Source organism: Chiloscyllium punctatum, chromosome 45 (genome assembly GCF_047496795.1).
Source record: "Chiloscyllium punctatum isolate Juve2018m chromosome 45, sChiPun1.3, whole genome shotgun sequence".
In the NCBI taxonomy this organism is placed as follows: Eukaryota; Metazoa; Chordata; class Chondrichthyes; order Orectolobiformes; family Hemiscylliidae; genus Chiloscyllium; species Chiloscyllium punctatum.
The window spans coordinates 44,888,601-44,916,098 of record NC_092783.1 but is presented as its reverse complement, the minus strand read 5'-3'; the positions used below and the strand labels follow the sequence as shown (position 1 = coordinate 44,916,098).

Below are 27,498 nucleotides of genomic sequence, written 5' to 3'. Positions count from 1 at the left end.
TGGGTTAGTGACATCATTTCTTGTGGTGATGTCATTTCCTGTTTTTTTCTCAGGGAGTGGTAGATGGGGTCTAACGCGATGTGTTTGTTGATAGAGTTCCGGTTGGAGTGCCATGCTTTTCGGAATTCTTGTGCGTGTCTCTGTTTGGCTTGTCCTAGAATGGATGTGTTGTCCCAGTCGAAGTGGTGTCCTTCCTCATCTGTCAAGGGGTCTGAGTAGTAGGCATCATGGTCGCCCACAAACCCACCAATGCACTAAAACAGCAACTAATCAACTTGAAACACCCTACACAAACAGGCAAAACTAACGTTATTTACAAAATATTGTGCAAGGACTGTAACAAACACTACATTGGACAAACAGGCAGCAAACTATCCACCAGAATACATGAACATCAACTCACCACTAAATGACATGACCATCTCTCACTAGTGTCCTTACATACAGATGAGGAAGGACACCACTCAACCTGAGCTACAAATCTTCTCAAAACTCACCTTACTTCCCTGTTTCTCAGTGTATCCGGCTGCATTTAATTCTGTCCCATGACTCCAGAACAAGATAATGACCTCATTTTGCCTAAAATTTGGTCTGCAGTGTTTTATATAAAATGACTAAAGAATAAAAAAACATCCGACATGAGTCTTCCATTAACAACAATCCAGTCAACTGACATATTGGAATTAGTAAATAACTTCTGACGCCGACCTGTTAGGTAGAAATATATGTTGTGGTACGGTGGGACAATAAGGATTTCTCCAAGTAAACTGTTCCATAAAACAACCTGATTTATCATTGGTATAGATTATAGCTGAGTGCAACTCTGTCAATACATGAATGCTAGAAAATAACATCTTGGGATACGCCATCTCTCATATCTCAAAATCATACCTTTATTCTTCAGACGGATATGTTCAGGTTGTTTCTATCCTGCCCACTACCTGAATTCATACAACAAACATTGATTTAACTGATTGGAATGTGAGTGCCTGGATGGAAATTTTGCAATGATGGTAATTGTTTTGGAGTGGTTTGTGGTTCAGAAAACCAGGCAAACTGGGTTACATAGACATGAACATCTTTTTAACTTTTCATGACAGGGTTTGCCGAGAAGAAATTTGAAACACAAGCAATGACACCTTGGCATGTTCTCTCTTTTCCTCTGGCAATATCCCTCACCTTATTCTACATATTTGCCCATCATTTAAAATACTAATTTTCTATCATTCACCCAGCTGTCTTTCCTGCCAAAGCTTGTGAGAATTCTTGGCCTTAGAGATTTCTATCTGCATCTTACCACGCTGTTTCACCTTTGAGTTCACTGTCCTAACTTCCCTTAGTTGCTGTTGATGTATAAAGTGACCTAATCTACACTTCTGACACCATAGAACATAGAACATAGAACATAGAACAATACAGCACAGAACAGGCCCTTCGGCCCACGATGTTGTGCCGAACTTCTATCCTAGATTAAGCACCCATCCATGTACCTATCCAAATGCCGCTTAAAGGTCGCCAATGAATCTGACTCTACCACTCCCTCGGGCAGCGCATTCCATGCCCCCACCACTCTCTGGGTAAAGAACCCACCCCTGACATCTCCCCTATACCTTCCACCCTTCACCTTAAATTTATGTCCCCTTGTAACACTCTGTTGTACCCGGGGAAAAAGTTTCTGACTGTCTACTCTATCTATTCCGCTGATCATCTTATAAACCTCTATCAAGTCACCCCTCATCCTTCGCCGTTCCAACGAGAAAAGGCCGAGAACTCTCAACCTATCCTCGTACGACCTACTCTCCATTCCAGGCAACATCCTGGTAAATCTTCTCTGCACCCTCTCCAAAGCTTCCACATCTTTCCTAAAGTGAGGCGACCAGAACTGCACACAGTACTCCAAATGTGGCCTAACCAAAGTCCTGTACAGCTGCAACATCACCTCACGACTCTTGAATTCAATCCCTCTGCTAATGAACGATAATACTCCATAGGCCTTCTTACAAACTCTATCCACCTGAGTGGCAACCTTCAAAGATCTATGTACATAGACCCCAAGATCCCTCTGTTCCTCCACCTGACCAAGAACCCTACCATTAACCCTGTATTCCGCATTCTTATTTGTTCTTCCAAAATGGACAACCTCACAGTTGGCAGGGTTGAACTCCATCTGCCACTCCTCAGCCCAGCTCTGCATCCTATCTAAGTCCCTCTGCAGCCGACAACAGCCCTCCTCACTGTCCACAACTCCACCTATCTTTGTATCATCTGCAAATTTACTGACCCACCCTTCGACTCCCTCCTCTAAGTCATTAATAAAAATTACAAACAGCAGAGGACCCAGAACTGATCCCTGCAGAACTCCACTTGTAACTGGACTCCATGCTGAATATTTACCATCTACCACCACTCTCTGACTTCTACCGGTTAGCCAGTTTTCTATCCAATTGGCCAAATTTCCCTCTATCCCATGCCTCCTGACTTTCCGCATAAGCCTACCATGGGGAACCTTATCAAATGCCTTACTAAAATCCATGTACACTACATCCACTGCTCTACCCTCATCCACATGCTTGGTCACCTCCTCGAAGAATTCAATAAGACTTGTAAGGCAAGACCTACCCTTCACAAATCCGTGCTGGCTGTCCCTAATCAAGCAGTGTCTTTCCAGATACTCGTAAATCCTATCCCTCAGTACCCTTTCCATTACTTTGCCTGCCACAGAAGTAAGACTAACTGGCCTGTAATTCCCGGGGTTATCCCTATTCCCTTTTTTGAACAGGGGCACAACATTCGCTACTCTCCAGTCCCCTGGTACCACCCCAGTTGCCAGTGAAGACGAGAAGATCATTGCCAACGGTACTGCAATTTCCTCTCTTGCTTCCCACATAATCCTAGGATATATCCCATCAGGCCCGGGGGACTTGTCTATCCTCAAGTTGTTCAAAATGTCCAACACATCTTCCTTCCTAACAGGTATCTCTTCTAGCTTATCAGTCCGTTTCACACTCTCCTCTTCAACAATACGGTCCCTCTCGTTCGTAAATACTGAAGAGAAGTACTTGTTCAAGACCTCTCCTATCTCTTCCGACTCAATACACAGTCTCCCACCACTGTCCTTGATCGGACCTACCCTCGTTCTCGTCATTCTCAGGTTTCTCACATATGCATAGAATGCCTTGGGGTTATCCTTGATCCTATCCGCCAGGGATTTTTCATGCCCTCTCTTAGCTCTCCTAATCCCTTTCTTCAGGTCCCTTCTGGCTATCCTGTATCCCTCCACTGCTCTGTCTGAACCTTGTTTCCTCAACCTTATGTAAGCCTCCTTCTTCCTCTTTACTAGACATTCAACCTCCCTCGTCAACCAAGGCTCCCTCACACGACCATTTCTTTCCTGCCTGATCAGTACATACATATCAAGGACACGTCGTATCTGCTCCTTGAAAAAGTCCCACATTTCCACCACATCCTTCCCTAACAGCCTATGCTCCCAACGTATGCTCCTCAAATCCTGTCTTACAGCATCGTAATTTCCCTTCCCCCAATTGTAAAATCTACCTTGTTGTGCGCACCTATCTCTCTCCATAACCAAGGTGAAAGTCACAGAATTGTGGTCGCCATCACCAAAATGTTCACCCACCAACAAGCCCACCACTTGTCCCGGTTCGTTACCGAGTACCAAATCCAATATGGCCTCCCCTCTGGTTGGACAATCTACATACTGCGTTAGAAAAGCTTCCTGGACACACTGCACAAACACCGCCCCATCCAATCTACTTGATCGAAAGAGCTTCCAATCAATATTTGGGAAGTTGAAGTCGCCCATGACTACGACCCTGTGGCTTCTGCACCTTTCCAAAATCTGTTTCCCAATCTGTTTCTCCACATCTCTGCTGCTATTGGGGGGCCTATAATAAACACCCAACAAGGTGACTGCACCTTTCCTATTTCTGACTTCAGCCCATACTACCTCCAGAGGCAGATCCCCCTCAAACTTCCTTTCTGCAGCCATTATACCATTTCTAATTAGCAATGCCACCCCCCCTCCTTTTTTACCACCCTCCCTAATCTTACTGAAACATCTGTAACCAGGAACCTCCAACAGCCATTCCTGTCCCTCATCTATCCATGTTTCCGTGATGGCCACAACATCGTAGTCCCAGGTACCGATCCACGCCTTAAGTTCACCCACCTTATTTCTGATACTCCTTGCATTGAAGTATACGCACTTGAGCCCATCTCTGTGTCCGCAAGTAGTCCCTGTCAGTGCTACCTTCTCCACAGCCTCCCTACAGTCTTGGACATCCTGACACACAGCTAGCTTACTTGCTGGACTACAAGTCCGGATCCCATCCCCCTGCCAAATTAGTTTAAACCCCCCCGAAGAGTGCTAGCAAACCTACCCCCCAGGATATTGGTGCCCTTCTGGTTCAGGTGCAACCCGTCCTGTTTATACCATGTTTACCATACCATCACATGTGTCATCAGCAATCCCAATGCGCCAATACAGATGACACCATCTCCTCGTATTATTGTCCACACAGATCCCTTTTTCCATTCACAAAGCTATTTCCTTCTGTATTTCTTGCTGCAAGAAAAATATATTCATTCATTTACACTGTGCTTTGAAAATTACACTGTCTAGCATTAACTGTTTCTGCACAACATTTCTATGACTGGCAAAGTGCTGAACCATATTTTCATTGGCTCCTTTATCTCCTTGTTCTCTTTAAACCATTGTGTGCTCTCATTCTGGCTGGAAACCCTTTGTGGCCCTAAACTGCTGACTGTCCACCTTCCGTTGTGGGTCCTCACATTCGATATTTATTGTTCTCTGTTGCTGGGTAGTGTCCCTTGCTCTTTCAAATGTGTTGCTATCACCCACAGATTAAAACAAAACTGTTGGCCTTTTTACCCTTGCAAATGTTATCCTACCTCAAACCTTCCTTTCTTTTCTAATCTCCTTGTGTGTGCAACCTTCCCCTGATCAATGCCATCTTTGCTGGAACTCCATATTTGGAACTGTCAAAACTGAGTTTCTGTCCCTGTCACAATCCTGAAATAGCTCTTGGCAAGATAACAAGTAACGTCCTCTCTTGCTGTAACTTTGGCAAGCTAACTCTCCCCAAAATTCTCCATCTGATTTTATCCTTTGACATGGTCAAATGCACCACCCCCTTTCAGTGGTTCTGACCTGTCATCCAGCTGGGTGAATGCACACTTGCCTGGTTCTATTTTTTCTAACCACTTCCATTTATCCAAATAGAAATAGTTTCTCTTAATGCTCCTCCCCTGTTACCTCTGCTGCCCCTCCAGAGATATATCCTCCATCAGTTCAATGTGGAGAATCTTCAAGTGATGCATTTTGGTATAATGATCTTGGAGAGACAGAATAAAACAATGGGTACTCTTCTGAAGGGTATACAGGAGCAGATACCTAATCATCTAAAAGTCATTGCAGATTGCAAGGCAGGTTGAAAGAGCAGTTCATAAACAATACAGTACTCTTGGCTTCATAAATGGAAACAGTAAGTACAAGAACAGGGAGATTATGATGAACTAATATAAAACACTGGTTTGGTGTATTGCTTACAGTTCTGGACACCAAACAATAGGAAGAATGTGAATACATTGGAGAGAGTGCAGAAGAGGCTCCATGGAAATGGTCCCCAGGACAAGATTGGATTGGGAATTATTTTGAGGATGGACTAGGGAAGGTTGGCACTGTTTTCCCTGGAGAGGTAAAAGGTGAAGGCAGATTTGACAGATATCTTCAAAATCATGAATTGTTTGGACACAGTTGACAAGGAGAAACTGTACCCCTCTTGTAAAAGATTTGAGAACGAAATGACAGAGTATTAAAGTGTTTTGTAAAAAAGTAATTGGGAGATGAGATAACTTTTTCACACAATGGGTGGTCTGAGTTGGTTATGAACTAGCTAGAAGTGTCGCAGAGGTGGATTCAAGTTAATGTTGGATAATTATTTAATTGGAAACAATGTGAAGAAAGGAAGGAGTTTGACAATGTCAAAATATTCTGACAGCCAGTGCAGACACAATGGGCCAAATGGCCTCCTTTGGCACTGTAACAATTCTGTGATTCTGCAAGATTATAATTTCTCATTCATTTTTGATGCTGCTTTAATTTTTATTTTATTTTTGTGTTCAGGCAATAGCTGCTCACCAGCTCCTGGCATATTTTTTTCAGTTTCATTTTCATCATAGACTCAAAAACTTGTAGAGTAATACAGCATGGAAACAGGCCCTTCAGCCCAAACTAGTCCATGCTGACCATGATGCCCACTCAGCTAGTTCCAATTGCCTGCATTTGGTCCATACCCCTTTAAACCCTTCCCATTCATGTACCTAACCAAATGTTTTTTAAATGTTACTATTGCATCTGCCTCAACCACATTATGTGGCAGCCCATTTCATATATGCACCACTCTCTATGTGAAGAAGTTGCCCCTTAGGTCCTTCTTAAATCTTTCCCCTTTCACCGTAAACCTATATCCTCTAGTTTTCAATTCCCCATCCCTGGGAAAAAGACTATATGCATTCATCCTATCTATGCCCGTCATGATTTTATACACCTTAATGAGGTCACCCCTCACTCTGGCCAATCTCTCCCTATAACCCTGACTAGACCTTGCAACGTCCTTGTAAATCATTTTTACATTCTTTCCAGTTTAACTATGACTCTTCGATAACTAAAACTGAGCACAACCAACTGCCACACTAACTATTTATACAACTGTAACATTACATTCCAATTCCTGCACTCAGTGCCTCGACCGATGAAAGCTTGCATGCTAAATGCCTTCTTTACCACTCACTCTACCTGCGACACCACTTTCAAAGAAGTATGTACGTGTACTCTTAGGTCCCTCTGTACCACAACACTCCTCAGGATCTTACAATTTACTGTCTAAGTTCTATCTTGGTTCAACGTGAAACATAAAGTATTTTCATAGATACTTTCTGACTATTTTCAGTATTTCTTGTTTTAATCTAAATTTTTATGTTTAGTTGTTAAATCCATCTCTATCCAAATTCCATCTCTCCACCTCTTGGCAATCAATTTGTTTGCCTGGCATTCAGTCATAGTTACGTGAGAAACATCCTTCAACCCAATATGGAAGGAATTGTCTTTGGTCCTCACTATAAATTTTGTTTCCTATCTGCTGATGTCATCCCTCCTCCTGTCAATTGTCTGAGACTGAGACAAATTATTGCAAGATTTTCAAACGTGATCCTGTGATTCAGTGAAATGTATTGTTTTACATGCTCTACAGGCATATTGAAACATTCAAAGTGCATCAGGGTAGCAATACAGAATGCAAACTTTCAGCTGCAGAGAAGCTATAGAGAGGCGGAGAACAGAATTAACTTTTGAGAAGACTGTTGAAAAGTCTCTGAGCACAGTGGGAAAGAAGCTGTTTTTATATATGTGCTTTTTTCATATCATCAACCAAATTAACCCCTCCTTTAGCTCATCTGTTGCTGAAATGGTCATCCCTACCTTTGTTGATCTGTGCTTGACTATTCCAATGCACCAACTGCCACCCTTCTTAAACTTACAATGAGCTAAAATTCTGTTGTTTGCATGCCAGCTTGCACTTACCATTTCTGTGACTTTCCTTGGATCCAGGTTAAGCATTGTCACCATTATAACATTCTTATCCTTGTTTTTAAGTCCTCCATGTCCTCATCCCTCTATATCTTTAATCTCCTCCAACCCCAACTATCCAAGATATATGAGCTCATCAAATTCCCACTTCTTAAGCAAACTTTACTTTAATGACTCCATCATTGGTGATTGAATCTCAAACAGCCAAAGATCTGGAGATTTGGAATTTTCTCTGAAATCTTTACTTCCCTTTGGTCGTCATCTCTTTAATATGGTCATTGAGTTATTAAGTGTTTTCCTGCTAAAGGTGCTAACTAAATGCAAGTTTTTGTTGTTGCTATATCAGAATACACCTCTGTTAACAATCAATTTGCTGTTTAAGGTAAAATTCATGGCAGATGCTTAGCATTGAAACTATTGAAACTGAAGTCAAAATCTGAAAGACAAACTAAACTCCCTAACTAGATTGATAAATATTTTAGACCACAGTTGGAAAAGAGAATTTACATTAATTTTCTCTGTTAGTTCAGAGAATTTTCATTTACTTTTCTCTTCCTGTTCCAGCTATCAATTGCTTGGCAAAAGTCTGACCCGGTGCACCGAGCTTGGATGGACCAAAGGTTTTCGAATCTGTGACAGTAAGTAACTAGCCTGTTGTTTGTCAGGATTCACATCAGAATACTGTCAGGATATAAAGCTGGAAGGAATCCTGAACAAAATTCTAGTTTTGAGCTTGCTTTAATTGCTTTGCCCTCTATGAAAAGGGAACAACTGCCAAATATTAAAACAATGTATGCAAGGGCAAATCAATCTGTTAATAAATTCACATCCTCAATTCAGTGGCTGGAGCCATGTGTCACAATTGAGTTGTCTAACTGATACATTGCCAAATATTGTATAGTTTGTTAAAGATCTATGTCTGACTTGAGTATCAGTGCAGTGTTTACCATTCACTGCTGAGATAACGTAATTGGCATACAAATAGCAAATTGAAACTGGGAAGAAACATTGACATTTAATGAACTAAAGGGACATTTATAAAAGCTTACAATGTACAGTATATCATTCTACATGGTGATGTCTTGTTTAGGTATTTTAAGGCAATCAAAATAATCTCCTGACTTTCAAAGTTCGGACTTTAATCATGAGAACCCAAATTTGCAAGAAGGTTCACCTCGAGGCTGTTATCTCGACCATTCCAGATAGACAGTGGGGAAAATGTTTTCTTCATGAATTTTTCATGAGGGACAGGTGTGATGGCTACTGGCCAACTGCTTAAAGAGTTCTGGGGAAGACTAGCTCGACCCATCCTTCACAAGATGGACATCAGGCTAAGGGTAACATTGGGTATGGTTTCTCCCTTTTAATCTAGAAATTTGCACACATCATATCCAGTTGATTTTCAACTTCCAGAGAAGGCAGAGGTGTTCTCCCTGGTGCAGGAATGAGGAATGTACCACACAGAGCAACATTGGGGGTTTCTTGAATCTGAAAAGAAGTGAGCAAGTGTTCTCAGGTTTGGGTGACAGTGGCTAATTACTACTTCCAGTTTTTAATGCGCCTCTGAACCATATTCCCAGAACATTTGGTTGGCAACAGGGACAAATGCAAGAACATTTAACAACAAACTGATTAAATTCCCACAATATTTTCTTCAGAATTCATATGTCACAATTGGCCATCACAGAGAATAAATCACAATACCTAAAACAGCAACAAAGCAAAACCCAGTGATGACAATTGCAACTTTTGGTATGAACGTAATTGGGCTGTAAACTGTTTGAGATACACCTCTTCCAATTTTGCGTTCTATTGAGTTCAGTGGCATTGTCTCATTTTATTTTACAAAATGGCTTAAACGTTTTATACCCAGGAAGACACAAACTCAAAGGAATTGAACAAACATAATTGTACAGACACGTTAAATCAAATTTCACAACAGTCTGAGAACTCCATAGTTATTGCCAGCATTGTCTTCTGCTGGTCACAGGCCTCCAGGCTCAAAGGCAACCCTTCACCACCACCCTCTGTCTTCCACCTTTGAGGCAAGTCTGTAACCAATGGTTACTTTCCCCTATATTCCATGAGATCTAACCTTGCTAACCAATCTCCCATGGATAACCTTGACAAACGCCTTACTGAAGTCCATATAGATCACATCCACCAGATTACCCTCATCAATCCTCTTTGTTATTTCTTCAAAAAACTCAATTAAGTTTGTGAGACATGATTTCCCACACACAAAGCTATTTTGTCTATCCCTAAACAATCCTTGCCTTTCCAAATACATGTAAATCCTGTCCCTCAGAATTCCCTCCAACAGCTTGCCCACCACTAACGTCAGGCCCGCTGGTCGAAAGTTCCCTCGCTTGTCCTTACCACACTTCCTGAACAGTGGCACGGCATTAGCCAATCTCCAGTCTTCTGGCACCTCACTTGTGACTATCGTGGACACAAATATCTCAGCAAGGGGTCCCAGCAGTCACTTCCCTAGCTCCCCACAGATTTCTAGGATACACCTGATCAGGTCCTGGAATTTTCTCCATCTTTCTGCATTTCAAGACATCTAACACTTCCTCCTCTGTAATTTGGACATTTCCCAAGATGACACTATCTATTTCCCTACATTCTATATCTTCCATGTCCTTTTCCACAGTAAACAGTGATGCAAAATACTCGTTTAGTATCTCCCCCATCTCCTGCGCCTCCACACAAGGTGTACCTTGATGATCTTTGAGGGGCCCAATTCTCTCTCTAGTTATCTTTTTGTCCTTAATGTATTTGTAAAATCTCTTTGGATCCTCCTTAACCCTATTTGCCAAAGCTATCTCATGTCCCCTTTTTTTTAAATAGAGTCATAGAGATGTACAGCATGGAAACAGACCCTTCGGTCCAACCTGTCCATGCGGACCAGATATCCCAACCCAATCCACTCCCACCTGCCAGCACCCGGCCCATATCCCTCCAAACTCTCCCTATTCATATACCCATCCAAATGTCTCTTAAATGTTGCAATTGTACCAGCCTCCATCACATCCTCTGGCAGCTCAGTCCATACATGTACCACCCTCTGCGTGAAAACGTTTGCACTTAGATCTGTTTTATATCTTTCCCCTCTCACCCTAAACCTATGCCCTCTAGTTCTGGACTCCCCGACCTCAGGGAAAAGACTTTGTCTATTTATCCTATCCATGTCCCTCATAATTTTGTAAACCTCTATAAGGTCACCCCTCAGCCTTCGACGCTCCAGGGAAAACAGCCCCAGCCTGTTCAGCCTCTCCCTATAGCTCAAATCTTCCAACCCTGGCAACATCCTTGTAAATCTTTTCTGAAACCTTTCAAGTTTCACAACATCTTTCTGATAGGAAAGAGACCAGAATTGCATGCAGTATTCCTACAGTGGCCTAACCAATGTCCTGTACAGCCGCAAAATGACCCCTAACTCCTGTACTCAATCCTCTGACCAATAAAGGAAAGCATACCAAATGCCTTCCTGACTACTGCCTTTATACTCTTCTCAGGATTCATTTGATCCATCTTGTCTATACCTGACACATGCTTCATTCTTTTTCTTAACCAAACCCTCAATTTCTCTAGTCTTCCAGCATTCCCTACACCCACCAGCCTTTCCTTTCACCCTAACAGGAATATCCTTTTCTGGATTCTCGTTATCTCATTTCTGAACGCTTCCCATTTTCCAGCTGTACGTTTACCTGCGGACATCTGCCCCCAACCAGCTTTTAAAAGTCCACCCTACAAACTTTCACATAAACCGCATCATCCCAAGACATTTCCGTCACCTCCAAACGGACCCCACCACCAGGGATATATTTCCCGCCCCCGACAACCCACCCTCCCGTTCTGGCACCCTCCCCTGCCACCACAGGAATTGTACTCATTGCTACCTTCCCCCACCCTCCTCTCTGACCTATCACCTCCATCCCCACACCCATTCACCTATTGTATACTTTGCTCACTTCTCCCCAGCCACCCACCACACTCACTTTTCTCTCCACTCTGCAGGCACCCTGCCTCTATCCCTGATGAAGGGCTTTTGCCTGAAACATCGATTTTCCTGCTCCTCGGATGCTGTGCTTTTCCAGCACCACTCTAATCTAAACTTTTAAATGTTTGTGCCTAATACTGTAAAAGTTAGTCTCCACAAATTTAGAACTTCAACTTTTAGATCTAGTCTATCCCTTTCCATCACTATTTTAAATCAATAGAATCAGAAAATTTTCTTGTACACTGTGATCAAATTCCTCTCCATCTGAACCCTTAACATTATGGCAGTTCCAGTCTATGTTTGGAAAGTTAAGGTCCCTATCATAACCACCCTGTTATTCTTACAGATAGCTAAGATCTCCTTACAAATTTGTTTCTCAATTTCCTGCTGACTATTAGGGAGGTCTTTTAATACAATCCAAATGAGGTGATTATCCATTTCTTATTTCTTAGATCCACACAAATAACTTCCCTGGATGTATTTCCAGGAATATCCTCCCTCAGTACAGCTGTAATGCTGTTGCTTATCAAAAACACCACTCCCCCTCCTCTCTTGCCTCCCTTTCTGTCCTTCCTATAGCGTTTGTATCCTGGAACATAAAGCTGTTAGTCCTGTCCATCCCTGAGCCACGTTTCAGTAATTGCTATGATATCCCAGTCCCGTGTTCCTAATCATACCCTGAGTTCATCTGCCATCCCTGTTAGGCCTCTTGTGTTGATATCCATGCAGTTTAATTTATCAGTCCTACATTTTCCTCTGCTTAGACCCTGCCTGCTCTGGCTGTTTGACTCATTTCTGTTCTCAACTGTTATTAGTTCAATTCCTCAACAGCTCTAGCAAACCACCCTGCCAATGTATTCGTCCCCTTCCAATTCAGATGCAATCCATCCTTGTGCAGGTCACTTCTACCCCAGAAGAGATTCCAATGATCCAAAAATGTGATTCCTTCTCCCATACACCAGCTCCTCAGCCACACATTCCTTTGCTCTATCCTCCTTTTCCTACCCTCAGTAGCTTGCAGCACTGGGAGTAATCCAGATTATTACTACATGTGAAGGCCTCCTTTTTAAATTCCTGTCTAACTCTCTATATTCTCCCTTCAGAATCTCATCCTTTTCCCTTTCTATGTCATTGGTTCCAATGTGTACAATGACCTCCTGCTGGTCCCTCTTCCCCCTTGAGAACATTCTGTACTCTCTCTGAGACATCCTTGATCCTGGCACCAGGGAGGCAAAACACCATTCTGATTTTTTGCTGCTGGCCACAGAAACGTCTGTCTTGCCTCAGACTAGAAAATTCCCAAACACAATTGACCTCTTGGAACCCGACAGACCCGTCTTTGCATTAGAGCCAGTCTCGATACCAGAAACTTGGCTGTTAATGCTACATTTCCCTAAGAATCCATCACCCTGTACATTTTTCCAAACAGCGTACTGGTGTGAAATGGGGATAGCCACAAAAGACTCCTGCACTATCTGCCTACCTCTCTTACCTTTCCTGGAGTTAACCCATCTATGTGACTGTATCAGCAACTTTTCTCCCTTTCTATTACTATCATCCATCACATCATCTTGCTCTTGTAAATTCCTCTTTGCCTCTAACTGTCTCTCCAACTGATCCATTCGATCTGATATGATTTGCAATCAATGGCATTTATTGCAGATATAATTCTCAGTAAGACATAAATTCTCCCTAAACTCCCTCATCTGACAAGAGCGGCATGGTGGCTCAATGGTTAGCACTGATACCTCACATGGCCAGGGACCTGAGTTTGGGTGACTGTCTGTGTGGAGGTTGCACATTCTCCCTGTGTCTGCGTGTGTTTCCCCTGGGTACTCCCAAAGACCAAAGATGTGCGGGTCGGATGAATTGGCCATAAATTACCCATAGTGTTAGGTTCATTAGTCAGAGGGAAATGGGTGGGTTGTTCTTTGGAGGGTTTGTGTGGACTTATTGGGCTGAAGGGCATGTTTTCACAATGTAGGTAATCTAATCAAGAACATCTCACTCTACTAAAGGTCATTTTTGCTTTTTCAATCTGCAGATCCAAAAAGTTGCACTGTCTTATTCCTCAATGCAAGATTCCTAACTTCCTGATCAACTGTTATATTTGCAACATTTACTTGACTAGTCTAGTTCAGATTCTGGTGAATGGCAATTCCCAAACTTTGGATAGTGTGCTATTCAGTGATGGCAGTACTAGAGAATGTCATGGAGTGATTATTAGATTCTGTCTTGTTAGAAATGGTCGTTGCCAGACACTTGAGTGGTTGAAATATAAGTTGCCATTTGTCAACACAAGTCTGAATATTCTTCTCAATGCTCAGCAAAAGCATGTAACTCATTGAAGCCATTAATTTTAGACAGACTGACAATAAGGAAGCGATGCTGGAATAAAAATAAATGGAAAGACAAAGCTAGAACCAAGAAGAGATGACCTATAAATATTAAAAATCTATTTCTTGACATTTGATCATGATGATTAAATACATTTTAAATATTGTAGACAAATCACTTTTTGTAATAGATTGAAAATTTGTAAGTGTACAATTAATTATGTAGTAAGTATGTAAGTGCTATTATGCAGTGGTATGCTTAATATTTAAAGGTTAATATTTACACAATCTGAATGTGTATATCATGCCTGTTTGTGATTCTTGTAAATACTGGATTAGTGGTGCTAGAAGAGCACAGCAGTTCAGGCAGTATCCAACGAGCAGCGAAATCGACGTTTCGGGCAAAAGCCCTTCATCTTCTTGTAATTTTGTTTCTACCAGTGGAAGTACTAATGCAGAAGACTCCTGAAATTGGAAAGGCCAAGGAGAAACCCCCTGCAACCACTGGTACTGTGAAATATATATTTTTTAATTTAATAAAAGTCTCTTTCTCATCCCTACCCCATCACCACCAGATCTGGGTATTTTTGATGAGCCATTAATGGCTTTAAGTAACAGAGAGCTGTAACTGCTGCCCAGAGAGTGACGTTAAATAGCAAAGTAGTGAATTGGACATGCAGCCCTCTAACTATATTGCAAAATGTGGCAACATTTCTTCTGCCTCGCTTGAATGGTAGGAAGGATAGTCTTTTCAATATAGGTAGAGGGCTGCATGTCCAATTCACTACTTTGTGCCATTTAATGCCACTCTCTGGGCAGCAGTTACAGATCTCTGTTACTGATAAAATTGTCAATATGTTTTGACTATTTCTTGGTCATATTAAAAATTAAATAAAAATGACAATTCAACCATCTAAAAGTGAGCTTCGTCACTTTTTCAGTCATTTCAGGAGAGTATGAAGGAAAGATGGTTTGATTGATTAATCGTTCAATGGTCCATGAATAATTCCCTCAAACTTCAGAGCTGAGTCTCTTCCTGAATTGACCTGGAATAAAATTTATGGTAATCATAAAGTACAGAGGCCCTCACACCCCAACACCACGCCCTAGTCCTTACCTTCCACCCCACAAACCTCCAGATATAACGCATCACCCTTTTCCACTTCCACCACTATAAACAGACCGCACCACCCTCTCCATATATTTCCCTCTGCACCCCTATCTGCATTCCAGAAACCATTCCCTCTGACTTCCTTGTTAGGTCCTTGCCTCCCACACCAACCCACCCTCCACTTCCGGCACCTTCCTTTGCCACCACAAGAAGTGCAAATCCTGTGCCCACACCTCCCCCCTCACCTCCGTCCAAGCCCCCAAAGGATCCTTCCACATCTGACAGAAATTTACCAGTACTTACACACACATCCATCGATTGTGTCCATTGCTCTTGATGTGGTCTCCTCTACATTTGGGAGACAGGACGCCAATTTGCTGAATGTAATAGAGAACATCTCTTGGCCACCCACACTAAAAACCCCTACCGCCTGGTGGCCAAACATTTTAACTCCCCCTCCCACTACCCCAAGGACATTCAAGTCCTGGGCACTCTCCACCTGCCAAACTCTAGCTACACATTGCCTCAAGAAAGAACACCTCATCTTCCACCAAAGGACCCTCCAACCATATGGTGTCAATGTGGTTTCCTCTTTTCCTCTGCCTCCACCTTGTTCCAGGTCCAACCTTCTAACTTGGCACCACCCTCTTGAACTGTCCTACCTGCCCATCTTCCTTCCAACCTATCCACTTCATCTGCCTCTCTGACCCTCATCTTCACTCCCTTCACCCCCTATTGCATGCCCAGCTAACTTGCCCCAGCCCCACCACCGTTCCATTTATCTCGCAGCCCCCTTGGTCCATCCCTCTTTCCTGATGAAGGGGTTTTGCTCGAAACGTGGACTCTCCTGCTGCTTGGATGCTGCCAGTCTGGCTGTGCTTTTCCGGCACCATATTCTTCAATTCTGATCTCCAGCGTCTGCAGTCCTCACTTTCTCCTATGATGAGATTGGGCCAAGTATTGAAGAAGCAGCTACCTAGGATCCACTGCCTTTGTTCCTCAGAGTATTAAACTGATTTCTTTTTATCTAAATATGTTATTGTAAGATTCAAATTACAGCATATTATTTGCATAAATCTACCATTAATTGGATATATAATATGATTGATTATGAGCAAGTAATTTCCTTGCATTTTTTTTTGCCTTATCTTCATGAGAATAATCACAGCCCAGGAAAATCTGTCTCAAATAATTAGCATGCAACAATTTCCGAGGTATTTATTTTTATGAAATACTTGGCATATTTAGATCTGCAATACTTGACTTTGGAAGGTAGCAGAGTGAGTAGAGACATGTGATTATCATCCATTGTGTTTTGAAGAGACAACAAAGTATCAGGATCATTAACTAGTTATATGTAAAACTTCAGTTTAATATATATAATGTATGTGTATTTGTTATTTATAGAATCACAAGTGGTATTTTAAGTTACGAATGGTTGTTTTTATAAAATGCATGTTTTGTTAATGCAATTTTCCTGTAGCACAGATTAACAAATTGGGGACAGTTTTTCCAAAATGCAAACTTTAAAACGTGTTTTGGCTGTTAAGTTTCTAATGCATTACTTTTCTGTAAGATGAAGTTGCACAAGAACACAACCATCACATTATAGAAGAAGTACCTGTAGTGAGTTGAGAGACGCCAATGAAAATAATCTGAAATATGAAAACTTAAAATCTAAAATGATAGTCACAGGTGAGGGGCCAGAAGACTGGAGGTTGGCTAACGTGATGCGACTGTTGAAGAAAGTTGGTAAGGACAAGCCAGGCAACTATAGACCAGTGAACTTTGATGTCTATCGTGGGCAAGTTGTTGGAGGGAATCCTGAGGGACAGGATGTACATGTATTTGGAAAGACAGTGACTGATTAGGGATAGTCAACATGGCTGTGTGTGTGGAAAACCATGTCTCACAAACTTGATTGAGTTTTTTGAAGAAGTAACAAAGAAGATTGAGGGCAGAGCTGTAGATGTGATCTATATGGACTTCAGTAAGGCATTCGACAAGGTTCCCATGACAGACTGGTTAGCAAGGTTAGATCTCATGGAATACAGGGAGAACTCGCCATTTGGATACAGAACTGGCTCAAAGGTAGAAGACAAATGGTGCTGGTGGAGGGTTGTTTTTCAGACTATGGGCTTGTGACCAGTGGAGTGCCACAAGGATCACATTTTATCATTTATATAAATGATTTGGATGTGAGCACGAGAGGTATAATTAGTATGTTTGCAGAGCACACCAAAATTGGAGGTGCAGTGGACAGCGAAGAAGGTTACCTCAGATTACAACGGGATCTTGATCAGATGGGCTGAGAAGTGACAGATGGAGTTGAATTTAGGTAAATGCGAGGTGTTGAATTTTGGGAAAGCAAATCTTAGCAGGACTTACAAACATAATGGTAATTTCCTAGGAAGTGTTGCTGAGCAAAAATACCTTGGAGTGCAGCTTCATAACTCTCTGAAATTGGAATCACTGGTAGATAGGATAGTGAAGAAGGTGTTTGGTATGCTTTCTTTTATTGGTCAAAGGATTGAGTACAGGAGTTAGGAGGTCGTGGTGTGGCTGTACAGGACATTGGTTAGGCCACTTTTGGAATTTGCATGCAATTCTGGCCTCCTTCATATCAGAAGGATGTTGTGAAACTTGAAAGGGTTCAGAAAAGATTTACAAGGATGTCATAGAGTCATAGAGATGTACAGCATAGAAACAGACCCTTCAGTCCATCCGTCCATGCCAACCAGATATCCCAAGCCAATCTAGTCCCACTGGCCAGCACAGGGTCCATGTCCCTCCAAACCCTTCCTATTCATAAACCCATCCAAATTCCCCTTAAATGTTGCAATTGTACCAGCCCTCACCAATTCCTCTGGCATCTCATTCCATACACGCACCACCCTCTGTGTGAAAAAGTTGCCCCTTAGGTCACTTTTCTGTCTATCCCCTCACACACTTAACCTATGCCCTCTAGTTATGGACTCCCCCACCCCAGGGAAAAGACTTGTCTACTTATCCTATCCATGCACCTTATAATTTTGTAAACCTCTATAATGTCACCCCTCAGCCTCCGACGCTCCAGGGAAAACAGCCCCAGCCTGTTCAGCCTCTCCCTGTAGCTCAAATCCTCCAACCGTGGTAACATCCTTGTAAATCTTTTCTGAACCATTTCAAGTTTCACAACATCTTTTTGATAGGAAAGAGACCAGAATTGCACGCAATATTCCAACAGTGGCCTAACCAATGTCTTGTACAGCCCCCACATGACCTCCCAACTCCTGTACTCAATACTCTGACCAATAAAAGAAAGCATACCAAATGCCTTCTTCACTATCCTATCTGCCTGTGACTCCACTTTCAAGGAGCTGTGAACCTGCACTCCAAGGTCTCTTTATTTAGCAACACTCTTTAGGACCTTACCATTCAGTGTATGAGTCCTGCTAAGATTTGCTTTCCCAAAATGCAGCACCTCTCATTTATCTGAATTAAACTCCATCTGCCACTTCTCCATTCATTTGGCCCATCTGATCAAGATCCCGTTGTAATCTGAGAAAACCTTCTTTGCTGTCCACTATACCTCCAATTTTGGTGTCATCTGCAAACTTACTAACTGGGCCTCTTTTGCTCGCATCCAAATCATTTATGAAAATGACAAAAAGTAGAGGACCCAGCACCAATCCTGTGACTGTTCCACTGGTCACAGGCCACCAGTCTGAAAAACAATCCTCCACCACCACCCTCTGTCTTCTACCTTTGACCCAGTTCTGTTTCCAAATGGCTAGTTCTCCATGTATTCTGTGAGATCTAACCTTGCTAATCCGTCTCCCATTGGGAACCTTGTCGAACGCCAAAGGGAAGTCCATATAGATCACATCTATCTCTCTGACCTCATCAATCCTCTTTGAGTTCTTTGAAGAAGTAACAATCAAGTTTTGTGAGACATGATTTCCCAAGCATAACGCCATGTTAACTATCAGTAATCAGTCCTTGCCAGGGTTGGAGGGTTTGAGTTATAGGGAGAGGTTGAATAGGTTGGCACTGTTTTCCCTGGAGTGTCAGAGGCTGAGAGGTGACCTTATAGGTGTTTATAAAATCACAAGGGGCATGGATAGGAGAAATAGACAAGTCTCTTCCCTGGGGTGGGAGTGTCCAAAACTAGAGGGCATAGGTTAAGTGTGAGAGGGGAAAGATATAAAAGTTACCTAAGGGGCAAATCTTTCATGCAGAGGGTGGTACGTGTGTGAAATGAGCTGCCAGAGGAAGTGGTGGAGGCTGGTACAATTGCAACATTTAAGAGACATTTGGATGGGTATCTGAATAGAAAGGTTTTGGAGAGATATGGGCCAGGTACTGGTAGGTGGCAATAAATCGGGTTGGGATATCTGGTCAGCATGGACAGATTGGACTGAAGGGTCTGTTTCCATGCTGTACATCTCTCTGACTCTGTGACTCTATAACTGCTCTCTGGGTTGGTTAAGTTCTTAGTGTTCCTGCCATTGACTGCTCATTGATACATCCTTCACCTTGATGAGATGGGAGAGGTGTGGTTGACTCTATTGGAGCCTCTTTACTTTTCCATGATCTGGAATACAGCTCCACAATTTGTTTCAGCCATCTTAAATTTCAGTCACTGTTCTTCTTCTTTTGTTTAAAACTGCCTTTCACAAGTCCAAATGCAGATTAATTTACAGCTTAATAATTGATAGCACATCTCATAATAACGTGAGAGGCAGTGCCATAGTATTTTTATTACTAGCATCTGGAGACCCAGGCTAATACTCTGGGAGCCTTAGGAGCTCTCTTGTGGCACAATGTAATTCCAGTGTCCCTACCCTTGGAAAAGCAGCCTCAGGTTGAAGTCTCACCTGCTGCAGAGGTGTGCAATAACATCTCTCATCTGGTTAATTAAATAGGTTAAAAAGAGAAACTTGATTTGAATCCCACCAGGCAAATGGTGAAATCTGAATTCAGTTAATGAATCTGAAATTAAAAGGAAGACTAATGCTGTAAAAACCCATCTGGTTCACTATTGCATGTCAAGGAAGGAAAATATGGCATCCTCACCTGGTCTGGCCTGCATGTGACTCCAGATCCCCAATAATGTAGGTGGTTGCATGAATGACCCCTACATTGGACCAAGAATAGGTCCAACTTGCATCAAATCACTACAAAATTTGGATAAAAGGAATGAAACCTGAAGAATGCTCTGCATTGACCAAGGCACTGGAAATGACAATAGCACATGCAACCTTAACAACCCTGCAAAGTTTTCCATAATTAACATTGTGCGGTTTGTGCTAAAATAGGGAGAGTTATCTCATTGCTACAACCAGTCAAGGAATGGTTAGAATCATCAAGTCCGTTCCTGCACCAACTGGGTTTATCAAGACGGTCCTGCTCCTTCAACCTCACCCTTCATCTGAAGTGTGATGACCCTCAGGTTAGACTCAACACTAGTTGACTCTCTATGGGACAGCAGCCGGATGGTCTGCTGGGAATATAGTGACTTTACCTTTTCCTGGAATAGTCAAGTCTAAAGATAACAAAGGGATAAGCAAGCATTTAAACAGAAGATTAGCCAAGGCAAAGGCAGAATTGGGTGAAGTAATGAGGATAGAATTAGAAAGTCTGAGTGATATTTGGAGGCTCACCTCAGGATCAAGTGTGACATCAAGTTTGCAAACAGTTTTAACCTCAAACAGATGCCAGGGAACAAATGGAACAATTGGCTGAAGGATGGAAATTATGGTGGAGACAAAAGATAACCTAAACTTCCTGAAATATGTTTTAAAAATTATATAAAATGTTTCAAAGTTTGAAAACCTTCAGTTTTATTAACTTGTTCTACTATCATTGATGATTATTATTGGATTAATATTACAGGTAACTCATTTGACTTAACCTGAACAAGATAAATTTCATTTGAAATAGAAACACATCTTTTGGACATGATAAAGCTAGTTAGTGTGAAAAGGTTTGAAGCTGTATCTGATCTATGAATGCTGACATGATTATTGGGTTCGAGATTTCATTTCTATTTTCATTGGATTAGGCTCATCAATGCCATGGAATTGCACTGCAAACAGCGTACATTCTTTGCAGCTCTCCAAAACAGAGTGGTTTTTAATATCTAAGTTCCTTCTCGTTTAACCAAAGTAACATTTCTTTTATTATGTTATGCACTCAATGAATTTAAAGACCCTGAATTCATTTAAAGAACAATGAACCTATGGTTTTCACAGTAAATTTCAAGAACATCCACTGGCTACTTTTGCAAGTGGATCAGTCACTGAGGACAATGTCATTTCAACATGTGCAAGACCATACGAAATTGGAATAGACATAGATCCATTTGATCCCTCAAGCTTTGTATTCTATTCAATAAGATCGTGGCTGATCTGTTGGTATTTCACATTCCTTATTTTCATGTATAACTCCATAACTTTGGATTCTGTTGCCTAATAAGAATCTATCCACCTCAGCCTCCTAAGGCAGAGAATGCCAAAGCTCTTAATTTCCTAAATAGCACCAATTCCAACTGGCGTTAATGTTAAAGTTGTGCACTGCCTAATGCAGATATTTCGACTCTGAAGTACTCTAAGCTTTATGTAGAACATTCATTTTCATAAATCTTCTCCTCTGCACTCCAACATTTGACCTTTCTGCCATCCTATCTCCATCCAGTCCTTTTTCTTGAACGCATCATCTCTCTATTATATTTACAGATTTCATAGAACTCCATGATTTAATCTCTTTAATTAGACTTTCAGTCCTGTGAAAGCACCAATGAACAATTTTAAGCAATGTTATAAATAACATTTCCTGTGACTTTGATCATGTTGCATATAATTCCTCATCCCCCTTGACCTTCCTGTCACCATTGACGTGATCCATGACACAATTCTCCTCCAATAATGTTCCTGTATTGTCCATTTCCATGGGGCTGCACTCACCTGGTCATATTCACATTGTTCTGATTATAGCCTCAGAGAATCAACAACACTGCATTCCCTTCTTACATCCTACTTCCAGAATCCACTAAGGTAATATCATTGGCTGTTATCTTATCCGGCAGCCCTTTGAAAACATTCATTGAAGACATGGAATTAGTTTCACATATAGGTTGCTGACAAACAGCTCTTCATCTTCATCAATTCTCTGAGATTCTCCAGTGGTTTTATGCCATCAGAGTGGGTTTTATGCAGTTTTGAATAAGTTGTTACGTTCCGTATTCACTGTCTTCTCACCTCGGTGTGTTTCTGGATCCAAGGAACCACCCATTGGCTCAATCGTGCTCTTACCAAGTAACAGTACGCTATCTGTACATATCTGTTGACACTATTAATTACCTGGAATTATCTTGCCATTATATCCCTAACTACATAGTCTGTGCCTGTGCACTTGTCTCCACTTCACCTGATGAAGGAGCAGTGCCCCAAAAGCCTGTGATTTCAACTAAACCTGTTGGACTATAACCTGGTGCCGTGTGACGTCTAACATGAGCAATACTTGGTGTGTGGCGTATTACAAACCCGCCAAAAATCCTGATCCCAGGGAAGGCCTATTCATTGGCTAGTTTCCCCATCATTTCCATAAAATCCACCTCAATTGTCAATTCAGAAGAATATATTACATTAGTGTAGCTGATGGAATATTTATTTAAATTTCTTATCTTTAATTTAATTATCATAGTTATCATACACAGTGACAGTGTATTCGTCTTCCAGTGATTCATGGAAAAAAATGTAGAATTTTTATGATAGAGAAACAGAGTATTTGTCTCATAATGTCTGCCTCAGACAAAGATGAACCAGCCAGCCTAATCCCATTCTCCAGCATTTGGTCTACAGTCTTGCAGGTTATAGCACTGGTTATCCAGGCACCTTTTAAGTGAATTGCGGTTGTCTGTCTGTTCTATCTTTCTGGGCAGCCAGTTCCAGACATCTAGGGTGAAAAATATGTATTCTCATCTCCCCTTTAACCTTTCTGCCGATCACTTTAAATCCGTGCTCCTCAAATTACAGACCTGTCTGCTGAGGTAAACAGACACTTTCCATCCATTTGATCAAGGCCCTTCACAATTTCCTACATCCGAATTGAATCTCACCTCTGCCTTTTCTGTTGCCAGGACAAGTCCAGCCTATCCAATCTTTCCTGACTGCTTTACTTTTCCCGGCATCATCTTCCTAAATCTCCTCTGGTCACCCTATTACAGGAAAGATGCGGAGGCTTTGGAGAGTGTGCAAAGAAGGTTTACCAGGATGCTGCCTGGGCTTGTCTTCCAAAGAGAGGTGGACTAAGCTCAGACTTTTCTCTCCGGTACAATTCTGGTACAATTCCATCCTTTTAGTGATGACCAAAAATGCACATTGTGCACAAGATTAGCCCGAACTAACGATGTATAGAGTTCCAGCATAACATCACAGTTCTAAATACCATGGCTAAAATAGGAAAGGATTCAATCTACATTCTTAATGATCTTTTCAATCTGTCCTAATACCTTCAGGGAGTTGTGGGCATTCTCTCCAAGGTCCCTGTCAGTGTTCTCCCAGTTAATGTCTGTTCCTTTTGCCTGTTTGACCTCCTCCAGTGTATCACTGCACATTTCGCTGGGTTGAATTCCATTTGCCAATTTTATCCTCGTCAGATCAGTCTATTGATGTTTTCCTGCAGTCAAAAGCTATCTGTCTTACTATCAACTATGTGACCAATTTTGTTGTGTCACCTGCAAGCAATTTAACCACACCCCTTATATTTATAAACAAATCATTAATATACTCTACAAAAAACAGAGACCTTGAGTACTGGGTTTTTGAAGAATCCCACTGGAAAAGGCTTCCAATTCAAAAGCACCCATAAACATTTTGTTTCCTGCCACTAAGCCAACATCCTATCCATACCTGGAATATGAAATTACAGATGTACATATGTTACTCATGGTACAAAGGATCCAGATTTGAACAAAGCCATCAGCAGAGGAGATCGGCAAATTTCATAGAACATCGAACTTAGAACACAGAACATAGAAAAGTACAGCACAGAACAGGCCCTTTGGCCCACCATGTTTTGCCGAGGATTAGCCCCAAACTAAAATCAAATAAGCTAACCAAGCACCCCTCAATTAACTGCTGTCCATGTGCATGTCCAGCAGTCACTTAAATGTCCCTAATGACTCTGCTTCCACCACCACCACTGGTATCGCATTCCATGCATTCACAACTCTCTGCATAAAGAACTTACCTCTGATGTCTCCTCTATACTTTCCTCATAAGACCTTAAAACTATGACCCCTCATGGCAGTCAATCCTGCCCTGGGGAAAAGTGTCTGGTTATCGACTCTATCTATGCCCCTCATTACCTTGTGCACCTCGATCAGGTCAACTCTCTTCCACCTCCTCTCCGGAGAGAAAAGTCTGAGCTTAGTCCACCTCTCTTCGGAAGACAAGCCCTGTAGTCCAGGCAGCATCCTGGTAAACCTTCTTTGCACACTCTCCAAAGCCTCCGCATCTTTCCTGTAATAGGGTGACCAGAACTAGACACAGTGTTCCAAGTGTGGTCTCACCAAGGTTTTGTAGAGATGCAGCAAAACCTCACGGATCTTAAACTCGACTCCCCAGTTAATAAAAGCCAAGAGACCATATGCTTTCTGAACAACCCTATCCACTTGTTGGCAACATTGAGGGATCTATGCATTTGAACACCAAGATAGCACTATTCCTCCAAACTGCCAAGAATCTTGTCTTTAATCCTATATTCAGCATTCAAATTGGACCTTTCAAATTGCATCACTTTGCATTTATCCAGGTTGAACTCCATCTGCCATTTCTCAGCTCAGCTCTGCATCCTGTCAATTTTGCGCTGCAGCCTGCAACAGGCCTCGATGCTATCAATGGTACCTCCAACCATCGTGTCATCAGCAAATTTACAAACCCAGCCCTCAACCTCCTCATCCAAGTCATTCATAAGAACTACAAAGAGCAGAGGCTCGAGAACAGAGTGGGACACCACTCACCACTGACCTCTCTACCTTCTGTCAGCCAACCAATCTGAATCCAGAGAACCAAATCTCCCTGTATCCCATACCTCCTGACTTTGAGTGAGCTGGCCAAGGGGAACCTTATCAATTGCCTTGCTGAAGTCCATTTGCACCGCATCCACTGGTCAACATTCATCAACCTGTCTCGTCACCTCCTCAAAGAACTCAATACAATTTGTGAGGCATGACTTGCCCCTCACAAAGCCATACTGACTACTTTTAATCACGCCATGCTTTTCCAAATAGTCATCAATCCTATCCCTGAGAATTCTTTCCAAAACCTTGCTGAATACAGACCTAAGACTGACCGGTGTGTAATTGCCAGCAATTTCCCTATTACCCTTCTTGAAAAGAGGCATAACATTCGCCTCCCTCCAATCCTCCTCCACGAATCCCATGGAGAATGAGGAAGCAAAGATCGTCACCAGCTCTTTAGCAACCTCCTTTCTTACTTCCTACAGCAAACTAGGATAAATCTGGTCTGGCCGTGGGGATTATCAATCTTATTGTTTGCCAAAGTTTCCAACACGTCAACTTCCTCAATCTCGATCTGTTCAAGCCTGTTTCCTGGCTCCTCAAAGTTCTAATTCACAACAAGGTCCCTTTACTTAGTGAAAACTGAAGTAAAAAAAAAATTTTGCACTTCCCCTGTCTGCTCAGACTCCATGCACAAGTTCTCCAATTTATCCCCGACCAGCCCTTCCTTCTCCCTGATCATTCTCTTATTCCTCACATATGAGTAAAATGCCTTTGGGTTCTTTCTAATGCTTCCCACCAAGTCTTTCTCATGCCCCCTCCTGGCTCTCCTCACTCCATTTTTGAGCACCTTTCTATTAAGCCTGTAATCCTCTAAAGCTGTGCTAGATCCTTGCTTCCTCCACCTTACGTAAGCTGCCTTCTTCCTTTTGACGAGAAACTCTTCTGTTCTTGTCATCCAACGCTCTCTAATCTTAACCCTTCTTGCCTGTCTTAGAGAAACAAATTTATGCATCACTCGCAACAACTGCCCCTTAAACAGTTTCCATATGTTTGTTGTGCCCTTTCTGTGGAACAATTGTTCCCAATCTCTACTTTCCAACTTCTCTCTGACAAAGGGGCGGCACGGTGGCTCAGTGGTTAGCACTGCTGCCTCACAGCGACAGGGACCCAGGTTCAATTCCAGCCTTGGGCAACTGTCTGTGTGGAGTTTGCACATTCTCCCCGTGTCTGTGTGGATTTCCTCCGGGTGCTCCAGTTTCCTCCCACAGTCCAAAGATGTACAGGTTGCAAATTGGCCATGCTAAATTGCCCATAGTGTTAGGTGCATTCGTCCGGTGAAAATGTAGGCGTGTCGGTGTGGACTTGTTGGGCCAAAGGGCCTGTTTCCACACTGTAGGGAATTTAATCTCATCAAATGTCATAATTTCCTTTCCCTCAATTAAACATCTTCCCATGGTAACTGCTCCTTCCCTCTCCATGGCTATGGTAAATGTGAGGCAGTTGTGGTCACTGTCACCAAAGGGTTCTCCCACCGTGAGATCTGACACCTGTTGAGTACCAAATCATTGTTGAGCACCAAATCATTGTCGAGCATCAAATCCAAGATGGCTTCCCCCCTCATCAGCCTGTCTACATACTGAGTAAGGAAACCCTCCTGAACACACCTGACAAAACCGCTCCATCCACCAGTAGCAGAACAACCTGTGCAATATTAAAATGTTGAAGCAGTGGGAAGGTTGCCAGTCCAGTCCCTCAGTGTATTAACAGCAGTAGGGATGATTTGACTTTCAAGACAATGAATCTCTGCCTTTGTGCTTAGTGATAGAATGATTTGTGATTATTTTACCTTTTTGTGTGCTTGCTTGACTGGTCAACAGACTAACCTGAAAGCATGATCTTCATTTTTGTTTTACTTTCAAAGTAGATGGTTCTTTTTCATGAGTTGTTCAGTACACTGTATTTTATTATGATTCAGATTCACAATTCCTGGAATAGCATCCATTCAAATGATAAAAGAAATATCAGCTGCATTCAAGATTACAAAATGATTTTCCATAAACTTCCCTCTTACCAAATTCCACTTGGGAACGAACTGATTTGTAAATGGTTTGTAAAATCATGTGATTATAATGATTTTACTGAATGTAAAGCTGTCAGAGCAATTGTGTGTCTTTCACTTCAATTCTTCCTGATGATGATGTTGAGACTTCTGTTTGTTATGAAGGTGTAGAGGCACTGTACCTTTTAAGAGAGTTGAAAAGCTAGCAAGGACATATCACAGAGAATCTGGAACAAGGTAACAATGTAACACTTGGTCGAAACAGTTAACATCAGATAGGTTGCCATGAAACAAAATTAAATTTAACTTCAGCCAATCAGTTTAATGTCCCAAGATACCAAAATTCAATC

General features: G+C 42.0%; 1 protein-coding gene across 6 annotated transcripts in view; it reads left to right on the top strand.

Annotated features, from left to right (window-relative positions):
- LOC140467331 (uncharacterized) overlaps window positions 1-27,498 on the top strand; it is a 118,124-nt gene that overhangs the window by 17,216 nt on the left and 73,410 nt on the right. For 5 of the 6 annotated variants that reach the window (XM_072563612.1, XM_072563613.1, XM_072563611.1 and 2 more), the window contains 2 exons: window positions 8,192-8,265; window positions 14,411-14,476. In XM_072563612.1, coding sequence (XP_072419713.1) covers window positions 8,192-8,265; window positions 14,411-14,476 — 140 coding nt within the window. The remainder of the gene's footprint in view (window positions 1-8,191; window positions 8,266-14,410; window positions 14,477-27,498) is intronic. The other variant, XM_072563610.1, reaches the window with a different exon arrangement.